The 18628-nt window shown below is 41.4% G+C and overlaps 1 protein-coding gene across 1 annotated transcript in view; it reads left to right on the forward strand.

The window, feature by feature from the left end:
• The window catches only part of LOC127455711 (cell adhesion molecule-related/down-regulated by oncogenes-like), a 69333-nt gene that overhangs the window by 26466 nt on the left and 24239 nt on the right, over positions 1 to 18628 (forward strand). The window contains exons 3-12 of the mRNA XM_051723774.1: positions 27 to 305; positions 1234 to 1380; positions 1479 to 1622; positions 6167 to 6457; positions 6758 to 7027; positions 12442 to 12722; positions 13963 to 14137; positions 14421 to 14534; positions 15072 to 15278; positions 17558 to 17739. Of these exons, the coding sequence (XP_051579734.1) occupies positions 27 to 305; positions 1234 to 1380; positions 1479 to 1622; positions 6167 to 6457; positions 6758 to 7027; positions 12442 to 12722; positions 13963 to 14137; positions 14421 to 14534; positions 15072 to 15278; positions 17558 to 17739 (2090 nt within the window). The remainder of the gene's footprint in view (positions 1 to 26; positions 306 to 1233; positions 1381 to 1478; positions 1623 to 6166; positions 6458 to 6757; positions 7028 to 12441; positions 12723 to 13962; positions 14138 to 14420; positions 14535 to 15071; positions 15279 to 17557; positions 17740 to 18628) is intronic.

Consider the following 18628-nt stretch of genomic DNA (forward strand, 5'->3'; position numbering starts at 1 on the left):
TTTCTCTCTCTGGCTCTCCTCTTCAGCTGTTCTGTCTCTCTCTTTCCGTGTGGAGCCTCTCTCTGTGGTACAGAAGCAGGGTGGTACGGTCCACCTGCGCTGCGCGGCTCGTCCCGCCACCGCCAGACTCAGCTGGCTCTTCCAGGGTCGGCCCCTAGAACCTGCCCACCAACCTGGGGTAGAAGTCAGTCAAGGATCCCTTTCGCTGTCCTCCCTTCAGTCAGATCTCATGGGCTCCTACCAGTGCGTGGCTCACTCTGAAATGGGCTCTATTGTCAGTCGCCATGCACGGGTGCTTATTGCAGGTAGGCACATTTGATTAAACATGCCGTATGCTGACTCATGCGTTCTTAGTACAGCTGTAGGAATAACACTTCTACAAGTATGCACTTCAAAGAGACTGCAGGAAAAGAAAGGCAGGAAGTATCAGAAGGCGGATTTCTCGAGCCATTAACAATGTGAGAATAGGCGACCGTAAACGAGTGTTGGAGGGGAAGGAAATGGTTCTTTATTTTCAGTCTGGCACTTATCCAGATACCTCTTCAGCAGTATCCTTAATGAGCCCGGGGGCTTCCTGTGCCGTACCAAGGGCTGATGCCGGGAAGGACGCCGTATCAGACGCAACCCCCCAGTGGTCTGCCCGGGGCCTGATCAGGCTTGCAGATAAGGCCACATTATTCAGTGGAAAGCACATGTTATCTGCCACTCACAATCCAATATAAACACCTCTTTGACAGAAGGTCTTTGTGTGAATTGCTGCTGCCATGGATGAATATACCAGTTCATTACAGAGCTCTCTGGAATACTTGATTCCGATTGATCAATTGAAGCATTCTGCTGTCAAACATTTTTGTATAATGGCCTCTGTCCCAGGAAAATGTTTTCCTACATAGCTGTGCAAGTTTCATGTCTCTAATATAATTTCTCATATAATCTTTCTATCGGCATAGTAAAATCATTTTAACTCAAATCAATATTTCATGTCCGTTTATTAATTTGGTAAGTAGCTGTGTAATAAGTGGGATAATGTATACTGCTGTACAAAGGCAAAATGCAGTAACTACACATTTTGACATATTTTAGTTTTCAAAATCAGGTCTCTTAGACTATGTTCTGTCCTGTAACAGACGGCTTTGGGTCAACTATACTCAGATTCAGAGAAAAATGGCGTATGTAAATCGCAGTAGCTACAAAATCCACGCTATTGAGCATTTTGTTGATGTCTTCATGTAGGAATTGAGGAGTTTTCAGAGACCCATCGGCGGTCATTAACAGTGACGAAAGGCGACACTGCTGTTATAGAATGCCCCCTTCCGCGGAGCAATCCACCGGCTCTGCCACGCTACCGAATACGGGGAAAATGGCTGGAAGAATCCACAGGTAGGGAAGAGACAACCGCTAATGCCAAACCCTCCAGGAAACACATAAAGATACAATTGAAACATTTTGAGAGTTTGTTTGTTTTGTCTGTTTTTCAGACGAGTATTTAATCCTGCCCTCCGGGAACCTTCAAATCATCTCAGTGTCTTCAGAGCATCAGGGCATGTACAAGTGTGGTGCATATAATCCTCTTACTCAAGAGACTGAAGTAGAGGCCCATGGCACTAAACTCATAGTTAAAGGTTAGTCGAGTACACTTGATACACTCAACTGTTTTTGGTGATCACAAATATATGAGAATTAAAAAACATGGTATTACCCTAGTATATGTCCAAAAAATGGTAGTACAATGGTACCATGTCCAAAAAACATAGTATTACCATAGTACATGTCCCAAAGCACATGGTATTACCATGGTACATGTCCACAAAATGGTAGTATAATGGTACCATGTACAAAAAACATGGGATCACCATAGTATACAGTGGTGTGAAAAAGTGTTTGCCCCCTTCCTGATTTCTTATTTTTTTGCATGTTTGTCACACTTAAATGTTTCAGATCATCAAACAAGTTTAAATATTAGTCAAAGATAACACAAGTAAACACAAAATGCAGTTTTTAAATGAAGGTTGTTATTATTAAGGGAAAACAAAATCCAAACATACATGGCCCTGTGTGAAAAAGTGTTTGCCCCACCTGTTAAAACATAACAAAACTTAACTGTGGTTTATCACACCTGAGTTCAATTTCTCTAGCCACACCCAGGCCTGATTACTGCCACACCTGTTCTCAATCAAGAAATCACTTAAATAGGACCTGCCTGACAAAATGAAGTAGACCAAAAGATCATCAAAATCTAGACATCATGCCGAGGTCCAAAGAAATTCAGGAACAAATGAGAAAGAAAGTAATTGAGATCTATCAGTCTGGAAAAGGTTATAAAGCCATTTCTAAAGCTTTGGGACTCCAGAGAACCACAGTGAGAGCCATTATCCACAAATGGTGAAAACATGGAACAGTGGTGAACCTTCCCAGGAGTGGCCGGCCGACCAAAATTACCCCAAGAGTGCAGCGACGACTCATCCAAGAGGTCACAAAAGACCCCACAACAACATCCAAAGAACTGCAGGCCTCACTTGCCTCAGTTAAGGTCAGTGTTCACGACTCCACCATAAGAAAGAGACTGGGCAAAAATGGCCTGCATGGCAGAGTTCCAAGACGAAAACCACTGCTGAGCAAAAAGACCATTAAGGCTCGTCTCATTTTTGCCAGAAAACATCTTGATGATCCCCAAGACTTTTGGAAAAATACTCTGTGGACTGACGAGACAAAAGTTGAACTTTTTGGAAGGTGTGTGTCCCATTACATCTGGCGTAAAAGTAACACCGCATTGCAGAAAAAGAACATCATACCAACAGTAAAATATGGTGGTGGTAGTGTGATGGTCTGGGGCTGTTTTGCTGCTTCAGGACCTGGAAGATTGCTGTGATAAATGGAACCATGAATTCTGCTGTCTACCAAAAAATCCTGAAGGAGAATGTCCGGCCATCTGTTCGTGACCTCAAGCTGAAGCGAACTTGGGTTCTGCAGCAGGACAATGATCCAAAACACACCAGCAAGTCCACTTCTGAATGGCTGAAGAAAAACAAAATGAAGACTTTGGAGTGGCCTAGTCAAAGTCCTGACCTGAATCCTATTGAGATGCTGTGGCATGACCTTAAAAAGGCAGTTCATGCTCGAAAACCCTCCAGTGTGGCTGAATTACAACAATTCTGCAAAGATGAGTGGGCCAAAATTCCTCCACAGCGCTGTAAAAGACTCATTGCAAGTTATCGCAAATGCTTGATTGCAGTTGTTGCTGCTACGAGTGGCCCAACCAGTTATTAGGTTTAGGGGGCAATCACTTTTTCACACAGGGCCATGTAGGTTTGGATTTTGTTTTCCCTTAATAATAACAACCTTCATTTAAAAACTGCATTTTGTGTTTACTTGTGTTATCTTTGACTAATATTTAAACTTGTTTGATGATCTGAAACATTTAAGTGTGACAAACATGCAAAAAAATAAGAAATCAGGAAGGGGGCAAACACTTTTTCACACCACTGTATGTCCAAAAATGGTACTGCTGTAGTACCATGTCCAAAAACATAGTATTACCATAGTGCATGTCCAAAGAACATGGTAGTATCATGGTACATGTCCCAAAAATGGTAGTACAATGGTTCCATGTCCATGGTGCATGTCCAAAAATGGTAGTACAGTGGTATCATCTCCAAAAACTTGGTATTACCATAGTACATGTCCCAAAAAACATGGTACTACTGTGGTACTATGTTCAAAAAACATAGTGTAAGGAGGAGGTGAGAAGCAGCTTTCCTGGTTCAGGTAAGGATTTATTTTCTCTCTCTGCAGCACAATTACAGTCTCACAGTCTTTGCGTTATGCACTAAGTTAATCTACAATCACACACCGCTTCACAAAATAAACTCTCATCATTTGTAATAAAAACTCTTTGCTTCTTGTTCGGGTCTGTGGTGCCCAGGCTCTCTCTCCCTTCTATTTGCGGTGTGTCTCTATTTATGCCGCTCTCCCCGTGCTCACTGAAATTAGAGACAGGTGTTAGACATAATTTAGCTCAGGTGTAAGCGCCCTTACCGCTTTCTCTCTCTCCGGAGAGATGCTTGACCACGCCCCCCTGCCACACATAGTATTACCATAGTACATGTCCCAAAGCACATGGTATTACCATGGTACATATCCAAAATATGGTAGTACAATGGTACCATGTCCAAAAAACATGGTACCACCATGGTGCATGTCCGAAAATGGTAGTACAGTGGTACAATGTCCAAAAACATAGTATTACCATAGTGCATGTCCAAAGAACATAGTAGTACAGTGGTACATGTCCCAAAAATGGTAGTACAATGGTACCATGTTCAATAAACATGGTATTACAATAGGACATGTCCCAAAAACATGGTACTACTGTGGTACGATGTCCAAAAAACATGCTGTTACAATAGTACATGACCAAAGCACATGGTAGTACCATAGTACCATTTCCAAAAAACATGGTATTACCATAGTGCATGTCCAAAAAATGGTAGTACAATGGTACCATGTCCAAAAAACATGGTATTACCATAGTATATGTCCCAAAAACATGGTAGTTCAGTGGTACCATGTCCAAAAACATGGTATTACCATAGTGCATGTCCAAAAAACATGATATCACCATGATACATGTCCACAAAATGGTATTACAATGGTACCATGTCCAAAAAACATGGTAGTACTGTGGTACCATGTCAAAAAAACATGGTATCACCATGTTACATGTCCAAAAATGGTAGTAACGTGGTATCATGTCCAAAAACATGCTAGTACTGTGGTCCCTTACAAAAAATCTAAACTAGCCGCAAACTTGCCACAGATTTGCAGCTAATTATTTTCACATGCAAATGAGCTTGTTATTCGCTGCAAATCTTTGCCAGAACTTTGCAGCTCTTCACCTCTAGTGGTGAACCTGCAGCAAACCTTTGGCAACAGTGGACAATTTGCTGCAAGTTTGCTGCAAAGCTCATTTGCATGTGAAAATGATTAGTGGCGAATTTGCGGCAAGTTTGCCGTTAACTTTCGATTTTTGTAAGGGCTACCATGTCCAAAAAACATTGAACTTTTGGTGTATTTTTTTATTTTTATGTATACTGGTCAACCAGTAAGATTAGCACGAACCGGCACAATCTAGTCTGAACTGGTCTAGTCTAAGCTGGTCTTCTCAGAAGAGTACAAGTACTAGTTTTGTAAAGCATATCAAAGAAATAATTACACATATTCTGTGATTTGTGTTTTTATTGTTAGAAAATTGGCAGTACTCTTTAAATTGTAATTGTGTGTAATATCTCTGGAGAAATGAATCATAAAATACATATTTTGTGCACATACACCAATTAGCCACAACAATAAAACCACCTGCCTAATATTGTGAAGGTCCCCCTCATGCCACCAAACCTGCACCAACCCGCATCTCAGAATAGCATTCTGAGATGCTATTCTTCTCACCACAATTGTACAGAGCGGTTATCTGAGTTACCGTAGACTTTGTCAGTTTGAACCAGTCTGACCATTCTCTGATGAAGTCTCCTTGAAAATCCCAGGAGATCAGCAGTTACAGAAATACTCAAACCAGCCCATCTGGCACCAACAATCATCCATGCGATTATCTAATCAGCCAATCGTTTGGCAGCAGTGCAGTGCATAAAATCATGAAGATACGGATCAGGAGCTTCAGTTAATGTTCACATAAACCATCAGAATGGGGAAAAAATGTGATCTCAGTGATTTGGACCGTGGCATGATTGTTGGTGCCAGACAGGCTGGTTTGATTATTTCTGTAACTGCTGATCTCCTGGGATTTTCACACACAACAGTCTCTAGAATTTACTCTGAATGGTGACAAAAACAAAAAACATCCAGTGAGCTGCAGTTCTGTGTACGGAAATGCCTTGTTGATGAGAGAGAATGGCCAGACTGGTTCCAACTGACAAAGTAACTATGGTAACTCAGATAACCACTCTGTACAATTGTGGTGAGAAGAATAGCATCTCAGAATGCTATTCTGAGAAGCGGGTTGGTGCAGGTTTGGCGGCACGAGGGGGACCTACACAATATTATGCAGGTGGTTTAATGTTGTGGCTGATCGGTGTATATGGTTTCTTGGAAATGTAAAGTCATGCTAATAAAAATAATAATAATAATAATAATTTACTCCTTTGACCTTTAGATTCAGACAGCCCTTCTCCTGTTAGGATAGTCTATCCCGTTACCCCTCAAAATCTGTCGGTGGAACAGTCCAGGTCCTTGACCCTTGAGTGTGTTGTATCAGGAAGAGCATCTTCAAAGATCAGATGGACTAAAAATGGGGCGGAGCTTTCACTGAGCTCCAAACAGATATTGTTGCATAGCAACCTGGTGTTGAGTGACGTTCAGCAGAGGGATGGAGGCCATTATTGCTGCTCTGTTCTGAATGATGTTGGAGCTGTGATCAGTGTCAACTACACTGTGAATGTACATGGTAAGTATTAATTTCAGATCATGTTTCCAAGGTTTGGGTTTTCGCTCAGTGTTACTGCATGCACTTTAGTTTCTTCTCAGGTTTTTCTCAAATTCTTTAGGTTTCTGTGTTGCATTTTCAGCCAATGGGCAATGTTCTCTGCATGAAGAATCTTAAATAGTAATTGTAACCAAACAAAACATAGTAGTGCTGTGGTGGCGAGTTTTGCGATGGCAAGCACCATTCACGTTTTGCCAGAAAATGTAAAAATCTAGTTTTATTTTTAAGATAATAATTCCAGTTGGCTTCCTCTCTCTACAGAGCATGTGAGCATCCTGCAAGGCCTGTTAGACCAGGCTGTGATCATAGGCTCTTCTGTGCGATTTACCTGTGCTGCCAGCGGTAACCCCACACCCAATATTACATGGCTGCTCAACTCTGCCTCTCTCACTTCCTCATCCCACCTCCAAATCTCTGGCTCCTCCCTTCACATCTCCTCAGTGCTGGCTCAAGATCAGGGAATCTACCAGTGTCTCCTGGACAACGGGATTAGCTCTGCCCAATCGGCAGGCAGACTTAGCATCCAGTTAGGTAAGTCAACACTGAAATGAAGTAGCAATCAAAAAGCATTTTTCCACCATGAGGCCAAACAGTTCTGAGCACGGTGAGTAACGGGTCCAGTAGTATTTTTACTACACAAGGTGCAAACATTCATTGATGCTAAAGAAGACAACACACTACTATATTCATAATATACTTTCTGTAAATATCTGTAATGTAGATTCTGAAGAGCTGTACTAAATAAATGTTTTTTTTTATCTCTTATATTTTTATAAATTATGAAAGGGGTGTGAATATTTATGAGAGAAAAGGGAATGCAAACTTATCTTCTCAACTATATATACTCTTTATTAAACCTCCAATTAATGGGTTATCAGCCATCTTCCTTTTCTTTGGCTGTCTGTCATGTTTCTGAACAGCAATCTAAATCGAGCATTTCTGTGATTTGGTGACTAAAAACAGCCATTTGGCTCCTTAATGTTTCCGTTTAGGAGCCAATGGCTCCCAAGTCATTTTTATAGTCTGGAGCCCTGACATAGCAAGAGGGCTAGGAGCGAGATGAGACACACTCTATATCTTCTAGCAGAAGGATACTATTGTTGTGTGGTAACCCTTTAATAAATGTAATAAGGCACTCAAGGCTCTGCCATATTGTGAATATAGTCATAGATGAAGGGATTGCTGGCTCTCCGCTTTGCTCTTCAGGTATGACTATATTCACAAATATAGCATGGTTTCGTATCTTAGCACTGATGAATCATGCAAATAATACCAGGAACATTTATTAGGAAAGGAAATAGGTTTAATTTTGATTTCATGTTGTCTATAGATTTATATAGTATTCTCCTGCTATGGAGCAGCAGAAGATACAGGTTTACAGTATAGTTAAGTGTTAGGACAGTATATCTTTCCAAAGAGTTTAGAAGCTTGGCTGGAGAAGGGAGCGGGAGGGTTGGGGGGTACTTGGCTGGCAATAAGAAAGCTGTGAGAGTGAGCTTTGTGCGTGCTGTTGGGGAAAAGTTCTTGGACAGTGGAATGTAAGGAGTAACTACACAAAGTTATGATGAGGAACAGACCACCCAGCTGTCAACATCACACACATCCAGCCCTATATTTATTAATACACACACACACACACACACACACACACACACACACAGCCTCTCCCTGCCCTCCTTTGGGGCTATTCTTCAGCCTTGCTCTGTGTCTCCAAACATGATTGATAAGCCTAGCAATATGCAGACTTCACAATAGATAAAACATGTCAGAGGTCTTTTCCAAATGTTGGCTCACGTCGTTTTTTTTTCCTGGCTCGGCCACAGGGGTGATTTATTTTGCATTGATAAAATGCAGGTCAGTTTAAAAGCAGTGTTGGTTATGTTTAGCGGTAAGATTGGAGTTAGATTCGTGATCTGTTGGCCACTGGAAAGAGAAAAACAACATTAGACATGATCAGATCTGAGCCTGAGAAAACACATCATGGATTTAATGCTTTAGATTTATCAGATTATAATGACTGGCCTTGTATTTTTAAAGACCCCATGAAATGGCTTTATGAGCACAGTTTATAATGTTGGCATATTTCCTTTTGAAACACAGGAAGTTGATATTGATATTGCTAGTAAGATCCTTTAAAAAAAAAAAAGAAAAGAAAGAAATGTGTACGGAATGATGCTGCCTTCATGTGCTATCGGAATGATCCTACTTCCCTCTTCTAAGGTCATATTTACGAGTGTGTTATATTCAAGTGTTGTGTTGTCAGAAAGAAAAGGAAACATGGAGGCCGTCAGGTTCATTCTTTGCATATTTCTTGGGGAACTTTTATTTTGACATCGTAATATGTGTTAGCCAGCTTGCCTTGTTGATGATAATGGAATTTTGGTCAAATACATGCTATTTTCTGTGTGAAAAATGTACAATATGCATCAAATGGGTACTGATATACATAAATGTATATGACAGAAACAGCGAGAGATAACAACCCTTACAAAAAATCTAAACTAGCCACAAACGTTTTTTTGCCACTCATTATTTTCACTTGCAAATTGGCTTTTGATTCGCCGCAGATGTTTGCCATAAGTTTGCAGCTCTTCGCCAGTAGTGGTGAACCTCCGGCAAATCTTTGGCAACAATGGACAATTTGCCAAAAGTTTGCCGCAAAGCTTATTTGCATGTGAAAATTATCAGTGCCGAATTTGCGGCAAGTTTGCGGCAAATTTGCCAGGAACTCTCGATTTTCGCAAGGGCAGCCCTTACAAAAAACCTAAACTTGCTGCAAACTTGCCATTTTCTTCTCGTTATTTTCACATGCAAATGAGCTTGTGATTCGCTGCAAATGTTTGCCAGAAGTTTGCAGCTCTTCACCGCTGGTAGTGAACCTCTAGCCAACTTTTGGCAACAATGGACAATTTGTTACCACAAAGCTCATTTGCATATGAAAATTATCAGTGGCAAATTTGCATCAAATTTGTAAGGGAGGTAGCTGCATTTAGAAAAATAAATAAAACCTTTCATTCACTACAGAAATCGTACTGTCCTCCACCATGTTGAAGGTTTATGTCTCCTCACAACTCAGAAACTCCAAATTATGTCATTGAATTAAAATTATACTTGAGGGGCTGTTCATGTGCAACTTCCAAGTAGGAAATTCGTATTTATGATAATTCCGAAAGCATGAGTCAGCAGTATTTTTGGCCGTTTTCCCGGTATAGAAAGACCGAACATTTTAAATGTGCACAGTAAATATCTAATTTTGTCAACTTTTGGGAGTACACTAGCATATGGATGGCCACAAAGCTAAAATTATTTGGACTTAAAGCCCCTTAAGTCAAATTCTGATGCAGGGGGTCTTTTTAGGTGAGAATTCCAAGCCCATGATCAGTGGGTGAGTCTAGATGATACAGGGCCCAACCAAAGTCTGTTATGACTTTTGCATGTGCAAATACCACTACGGATGCATTCACACAAGCACTTTTGGTGCACACCCGTGGTCAAATGACATCAAAGCTTGGTTCGTTTGGATAATGTGAACGCTGTTTTCTGAACTCTGGTGCGCACTCGTGAACTGCACCCGAGTCCACTTGAAAAGGTGGTCTGGGGTATGGTTCGTGTGCACTCCAGTTCCAGAACTCCAGGTTCGCTGCTGATATGAATGCAATTGTACCAAATCGTGGAAGTGAACTGCTTGTGATGACGTATAATTTGCTTCTTTGCAGGCTCGTGATCACAATTATTGTGGTATAATGCATAACTGCTATTATACCACTCATACCTAAATTCTTATATTGTGTCCAAATAAATCCCCTTCAGAGAGCAGCTCACATTCTTCACATCTTTTGCAACACATCCGCGGGCTCACGGCAGACAAACACAAACATTCATCACATTATTCATTGCATCAGCGGCAGACAGTACGAGTGTTGTTCTGTGCATGGTAAGTTTTCGTGGTAAATCCAAAGAGACAACTTTAATACTTGACTTAACACAGTAAGGTCTTCTCGAGTTTTTACCTAATTACAGTGGTAAACAGCTGTCGCTTGTACTCATGTTGTTGACGTAATCGGACCGCAGTTTGGACCCAAATAATATGATGTGAACAGAGACCAGCGGGGGCAGTGGAAGAGGGGGGAAACAAACTCGGGTTCAGTCCTGGCAATCGAACCAAGCGTGAAAGCACCCTTACATTGTCTTGAGAAAATGTAAAAGTGGAGTTCTATATATAAATCATTTCAAATGCCTGGTGCAAGACCATGGCTTATCCATGAAGCTCACGGATAGGCTCAAACAGGACAGATTAATTGAAGAGTTAAAGAGGTATTGGTCTGGGAGGTGGGTATGTGAGCTGGTGTAGGGCTCTGATTCTCTCTGGTATTTTAATGGCTGATGGGTGGAATGTGAGGCGGCTGGCGGCAGGCCCAGTTTGAGCTCTAGTGTTACTGGCTCTGGGCTGTTTGTTTTGTAAGGTAAACCAGTGCCACACACACAATAACAGGCCCAAAAATCTCACATCTCAAACAACTGCTTTTCAGCTGTTTTGCTGGCTTGATAAAGTGGCTAACCCATTCTTCCTCTGCTGTGATGTGGATATTGTAACACACAGTGCATGGTCACCTGCAAACACACCTGAATTTACACACGTTTTTACACAGAATTTACCTCCTTGTCGTCCACTAAATTATGTGTGACCAATTGACTACCAAACCAGTGGTATATATATATATATATGTACACACCGATCAGCCACAACATTAAAACCACATTCCTAATATTGTGTAGGTCCCCCTTGTGCCGCCAAAACAGCGCCAACCCGCATCTCAGAATAGCATTCTGAGATGCTATTCTTCTCACCACAATTGTACAGAGAGGTAGTCTGAGTTACTGTAGACTTTGTCAACCAAGTTCGAACCAGTCTGACCATTCTCTGTTGACCTCTCTCATCAACAAGGCGTTTCTGTCCGCAGAACTGCCGCTCACTAGATGTTTTTTGTTTTTGGCACCATTCTGAGTAAATTCTAGAGACTGTTGTGCGTGAAAATCCCAGGAGATCAGCAGCTACTGAAATACTCAAACCAGCCCATCTGGCACCAACAATCATCCATGCGATTATCTAATCAGCCAATCGTGTGGCAGCAGTGCGGTGCATAAAATCACACAGATACAGGTCAGGAGCTTCAGTTAATATTCACATCAACCATCAGAATGGGAAAAAAAATTGATCTCAAGTGATTTGAACCATGGCATGATTGTTGGTGCCAGACGGGCTGGTTTGAGTAATAATAAAGCTTTATTATACAGTATACTGCTGTGCAGCTCCCTGCATTTGTTTTTATGTTGATTGCAAAAAGCCAGATTGTATTGTAAAATATTCTTGCCTGCCTCATTGGCAGTCAGAGTAGTAATGGCTGTGTTTAATATATTCCAATAATACTATAAGTAATATATAAAAGAAGAAAACACAGAAAGAAATTATAACTGTATTAACAACATTTTTTTTAATAAAAATGTATTTTTTTGCTGCAAAAACTCATTAAAATTATGCTAGGATGTTGTGGGTGGTTGCCAGGATGTTGTTAAGTGGTCGTGAGGGTTTATTTGGGGTGTTGCTATGCGGTTGTTAGGGTCTTCTGGGTTGTTGCTAGGTGCTAAGTTCAAACGTTTCCCCAAGTTTCTAATATAATTACATACACAATTCCAGTTTGCTAATATAACATTTTTGTCCAATCACTTAGAAAAGTAATAGCACACATCTCCTCAACAAGCCATACCATTTGAGGTATCATTCATGTCTGTAGCACAAATGGTATAGGATGACTTACACTTTGAATTGTAATTCTTTGTGTTTTTTTTTGTTTTGTTTTTTTTTTTTTGCAATAATTATAGCAAATACCAATAGAAATTGTAATAAAAGTGGAAGTTTTGTGGCCAAATCTGTTCTTTTTTGACAGAACCCCAGTCAAGTTCCATGTCTGGAGTTCCCATGGAGACACTACCATCCGTCCACCCTATCCAGAGTGATGAGGGTGATGAACTCCTTTTGCTGGGGGAGGAGGAGCTTGGGGACACCATAGGACCACCCACTGAGAGAAGCAGTGACAAACCCACACCTGAGGCCCCAATCATAATAAGCCCACCTCAAACGCACAAACCCAACATGTATGATCTCGAGTGGCGAGCAGGTCGAGACTGGGGCATCCCTATTAATGCATACTTCGTAAAATACAGGAAGGTAAAAAATTGTAAATATGGTTATGGATTTTTCCATTATTTATGTTTTACTGATTTACTTTTTAAAGGTAATGTGTGCAATTGTATTTTATGTGGGTAATGTGGGTAGACAACATATATATGTAAGCCATTTATAGGTTGATTTTACCTTTAAGTGGGATAAGTAAAATATTCTTACTTCGAAGTAAGACTGAACTTTACTCCACCCACTTTTTTTCCCCCTGACATTAGTTATCAGATCAGATTTATAGTTATTAGATTTGAGAATGAGCAAATACTCATAACAACGCCCAGTGACTGTAAAAGTCAGTGCTAACACAATTCAGCAACCTCTGCCAACTGAGAGCATTTTGGTAAGAAGTTGGTCATTTCCTCTTTAAAATCCCATGTTTTATTCAATAATAAGCTCCCTTGGCTAATAAAACTCCACTGGTTCTTTTCAAGATTGTATTGGCAGTGTTTGTCACATTGGCTCAGGAAAAAGTGACACAGCTTACGCTCTCAGGAATAGTTGAGTGGGCTGATCTTTTGTCATGATTCAGAGTAGGAGAAAAAGAAAGAGATTCACTGTTCTTTGTTAGATTGGACGTGCAGTATGTGTGAACTTTTCCATCCCAAAAGTCAAAGTCAGATTGTGAGGGTTGATTCGGTACACCTGTGTGCATGAGATCACAGCTTGTATGGATATGGTAATGTCAAATGCACATTACAAAACTGAAGGTGGTGCTCACATTTAAAGACTCACAGTTTGTTGTTTTCTGTTGTGTTGGAGCATACTTTCCATAACTAATGGCAGATCAGGTTTTCAATTTCAAGGTCATTCTCCTCCCTGACTGTAGTTATGATCCAGAAATTCAGTTTGCACAAAAATTCATGCACACAGAGTTGATTCTTGACAACATGTCAAGAAACAAAAGGGAAGAATGGCTCATTTCCACACTGATTAGCACAGAATGTGAAATACATTTAAAGAGACGAAAAAACAGATGAGATAGTGATTGGGAAGATTTGAGCAGCTTGTTTTGTTTTGTTTTTGTTTTTTTGCTTTTTGTTTTGTTTTGTTTTGGTTTGGTTTTTGGTCTTAGCATCTGCAACTAGCCGCAGTGTGTCAACAAGCATGTGAACTGAGGCGTTATGTCGCAGACTTAAAACATGAAACAGGCGACGAGCTTGATTCTCGTAGTGTGCGCTTGACTTAAGACCGTCCCCTGACTGTGTGTGTGCTCTGCATGTCTCTGTAGGTGGATGACATGGGGAATGTGGTGGGGAACTGGCACACTGTGCGAGTCCCTGGCAGTGAGAAATCTCTGCCCCTGTCTGAGCTGGAGCCGTCCAGCCTGTACGAAGTTCTGATGGTGGCCCGCAGTGCTGCAGGAGAGGGCCAGCCCGCCATGCTCACTTTCCGCACTGGCAAGGGTAAGAACGCAGCTTTAGGAGTCATGCAGTTGGATACACTTGTAAACTTTAAAATGAATGAATAATCTGTCATTAATTACTTATTTTACTACATTTTGAAGTACATCTGATGCTGAGCTGAAAGTTTACTGTCAAACTCCAAAAACAATCTGTGCTCAGGGTTTAATAGCTTTGAAAATTAAAGCAACCATCTGATCATAATGTTTTTCCAACTCAACAGAGTACATGCCAGAACTCACTAAATTCATTATGAATCAAATCATAAACTTTTTCTCTCTCTCAGAGAGGGCCTCCCCCAATAAGAACCCCTCCAAGGCCCCATTTGTGTCTATTCCAGAAAAAGCACTGGAGGACAAAACCACTAATACATATTATGGAGTGGTTATACATGACAGAGGTAAGAGGACGGCCCCATGACATTACTACACCTTAAGGACTTGTATTTTGCTTACTAATGATCAATGATATACAGTGTCTCCAAAATATGACATTCAGACATGTCTGCGTGTATATGTCCAAATACGTTTGGGACCACAGCACAGGGTATCACAAATGTGCTTACATTAAATGTATTTCTGGATTTAGAGTGTGAAAAACAACTCCAATGTGTGTGTGTAGATCCTAATGGGCTTAGGCCCACTCTTTATTTGTTGCATAAATTTTTCTCTCTCTATCTTTCTCTGCTTGCGTCTCTGTGTCTATGGCTCAGAGCCTATTCAGTAAGTACTTCAACTGACTCATTGCATGCTGTTGGTCTGTTGTGTGTTCATTTATTTGATTTTGGTCTGCTCTTTTAGTCTTTCAATGATCAGTGTGTAGGTTACAGCTTGCACTTCACATGAAAGCTGCTGTATATTTTAGGAAGCAGAGTAATCAGAGTTTGGTTTAGGGTTGGGTTTTGTAAACCTCTGATTGGTGGGTTTCTCTCTTTAAGTTCCTGAGGCCCCAGACCGCCCAACTATTTCTATGGCAACAGAAAGTTCAGTCTATGTCACATGGATCCCTCGAGCCAATGGCGGCTCCCCGATCACAGCCTTTCGTGTGGAGTATAGGAAGCAGGGACGGAGTGGTGACTGGATCATTGCAGCCGATAACATCTCACCCCTTAAACTGTCGGTGGAAGTGCGCAACCTGGAATCAGGTGAGGTTACAATGTCAGGGAATTTCCAAATTGTGATTTCCAGGACTGTGAACATCATGGGCATTCATGAAATTGTAAAAAAATAAAAAATCATGGAAATCTCTTTAGTGAATATATTTTTTTTCTAGTTATGCTCAGCTCTAAAATATTTCATTGGATAGAAATTGCTCTTAACCTCCTGAGACCTCGCGTCCACATGTGTGGGCATTACTTTTTGGCTATGCTTTAGGCTATGCATTATTTAATTTAATTTAAACTGACTGGTCTCAGTTCAGGAGACTGTAGGCTGTCATTAAAATGTTAAACTTTCTACGCACCAAGTCACGTGTCAAAACATGGCGCCAATCTCAGCTGAGTTTGTCTTTGGGAGAAACGGCAAAAAAACTATATCTGGTAAGAAACATCATTAAGTTTGACATTAAAACCTGTTTGAGTCAAAATAGTATAGAGTCTCTAGTTTCATCCGATATGCCATTTAAAAATTTTCTTCGATTTATCACGAAAAGGTACGCTGTTAAACACAATGGCCACGTACGTGGACTTTAGGCTAATTTTCCTTAAAATATCCTATATTTGGGGGCCTGGGTAGCTCAGCAATAAAAGACGCTGACTACCACACCTGGAGTCACAAGTTCGAATCTAGAGGGTGCTGAGTGACTCCAGTCAGGCTTCCTAAGCAACCAATTGGCCCGGTTGCTTGGGTGGGTAGAGTCACGTTGTGTTAACCTCCTCGCTATAATGTGGTTCTCGCTCTTGGTGGGGCGCGTGGTGAGTTGTGCGTGGATGCCGTGGAGAATAGCGTGAGCCTCAACACACGCTAGGTCTCCACGGAAACGCGCTCAACAAGCCACGTGATAAGGTGTGGATTGACTGTCTCAGATGCGGTGGCAACTGAGATTTGTCCTCCGCCACCTAGATTGATGCGAGTCACTACGCCACCACGAGGACTTAAAGCGCATTGGGAATCAGGCATTCCAAATTGGGAAGAAAAGGGGAGAAAATCCAAAACATAAAAAAATATCTATATTTACTGCGCATTATCACATTGAGAATCGATGGATGCTTCCAAAAGCTGGAAAAGTTTGCTTTCAGAGGCTGTATGCAGAGTTAGGATGAAAATAAGGTGCATTGCAGGTCAAACTGTTCTGAGACCAGTGCAGACATACAGCACAATGGAGGTTATGTCATTCCCTAATTAGGCAGTTAGCAAGGGAGCATCCCATAGCTTTCCTGTGCAGCCAAGTGCATTCACTTCTAACATCTGGTCAAAAGTTCAGTTTTAGTCTGCAGATTATGTTTGGACCAATCAACATGTTTGGCAGACATTGGACAATGGTAATCAGTACATAGATTCAATTTTTCTGAATCTATGGCAGTTGGTTGGCAGTGATTGGATAATGCTGGCTATTACTTTGAATATATATATAATAATAATTTATGCTAATTTCTGATGTAATGTCTGTAATGTCTCAAAAACATGAATAACCAACACTCCTAGAATAAACTAATAAACTATTTGAAAAAATAAATAAATCTGACTTTATAGGGGGCCTGGGTAGCTCAGTGGTAAACATGCTGGCTACCACCCCTGGAGTTCGCTTGTTCGAATCCCAGGGCGTGCTGAGTGACTCCAGCCAGGTCTCCTAAGCAACCAAATTGGCCCGGTTTCTAGGGAGGGTAGAGTCACATGGCGTAACCTCCTCGTGATCACTATAATGTGGTTCGTTCTCGGTGGGGCACGTGGTGAGTTGAGCGTGGTTGCCGCGGTGGATGGCGTGAAGCAACGCATTCAACAAGCCACATGATAAGATGCGTGGGTTGATAATCTCAGACGCGGAGGCAACTGGGATTTGTCCTCTGCCACCCGGACTGAGGTGAATCACTACACAACCACAAGGACTTAAATAGCACATTGGGAATTGGGCATTCCAAATTGGGAGAAAAAGGAAAAAAATAAAATAAAATAAATAATAATAATAAATCTGACTTTAAACCTTAGTCCCACTGTCCACATATGTGGACATACTTATGCATGTTTTTTAGGGGCTACTAGTTACAAATCAAAAAGGGAAATGGAAAATGCACACAGTAGTCACGCTCTGGTCTTAGGAGATTAAATATCTAGTAATCTTAAAATGACTGAAAAAGTCATTGAAATTCATTGTTTGAAAGGTGTAGGAACACACATACAGTCATTGACATAAAATTCTTACAAAATATTTTATCAAGATATAAATGTATTTCATTTTCTGTAGATCTTATAAATGTTTTCATGACAGGTTCCACATACCGTTTCCGAGTCATTGCCATGAATAACTACGGTGAAAGTCCCACCAGTGCCACCTCCAGGCCGTACCAGGTCTCTCTGTCAAATCCACCTGTCTCGAACCGCCCAGTTGCTGGCCCGCACATCTCTTCCACCGACGCTGTCAGCGATACTCAGATCATGCTCCGCTGGACTGTGAGTACACTGTATTACACATTAACTGCCAGTTAACCTTAAATTAATAAAATACATCATTTAGCTCTGTTTCGAAACCCTAGTGAGTTGCCTACCTAGATAGCATTTTAAGGCACATAGACATGACCCAAAGACTGTTCCAAATAGTAGACAGCAAAATATGCTCCCTTAAAAAATACCTTCTTTTGGCAAAACTTTAAGGCAGCATCACATGTATCCATGTAGAAGGGAATACCATGGGGGCCTGGGTAGCTCAGCGAGTATTGACGCTGACTACCACCCCTGGAGTCGCGAGTTTGAATCCAGGTTGTGCTGAGTGACTCCAGCCAGGTCTCCGAAGCAACCAAATTGGTCCGGTTGCTAGGGAGGGTAAAGTCACGTAGGGTAACATCCTCGTGGTTGCGATTAGTGGCTGTCGCTCTCAATGGGGCACATGGTAAGTTGTGCGTTGACCGCGAAGGGTAGCATGAGCCTCCACATGCTGGAAGTCTCCGCGGTGTCATGCACAACGAGCCACGTGATAAGATGCGCGGATTGACTGTCTCAGAAGCGGAGGCAACTGAGACTTGTCCTCCACCACCCGGATTGAGGTGAGTAACCGTGCCACCATGAGGACCTACTAAGTAGTGGGAATTGGGCATTCCAGATTGAGAGAAAAGGGGATAAATTGTGAGCATTAGTTAAATCTTTTGTGCACTTTGTGTTGTGCGTGACTGACTGTTAAGATTTGCAAGAGTTATATCAGTCACTTATAAGGTTCCATGTTGGTTAGGATGCTACCTTAGAAGGTTGCTGTCTATATAGGCAGTACACAGTGAGGCAGCTCAAAAGGTTTTGGAACAGAGCTTCTGTCATGCACCCAATAAGTCATCACTGGATAAACTGTGAG

This window comes from Myxocyprinus asiaticus, chromosome 18, assembly GCF_019703515.2.
Source record: "Myxocyprinus asiaticus isolate MX2 ecotype Aquarium Trade chromosome 18, UBuf_Myxa_2, whole genome shotgun sequence".
NCBI classification, from domain to species: Eukaryota; Metazoa; Chordata; class Actinopteri; order Cypriniformes; family Catostomidae; genus Myxocyprinus; species Myxocyprinus asiaticus.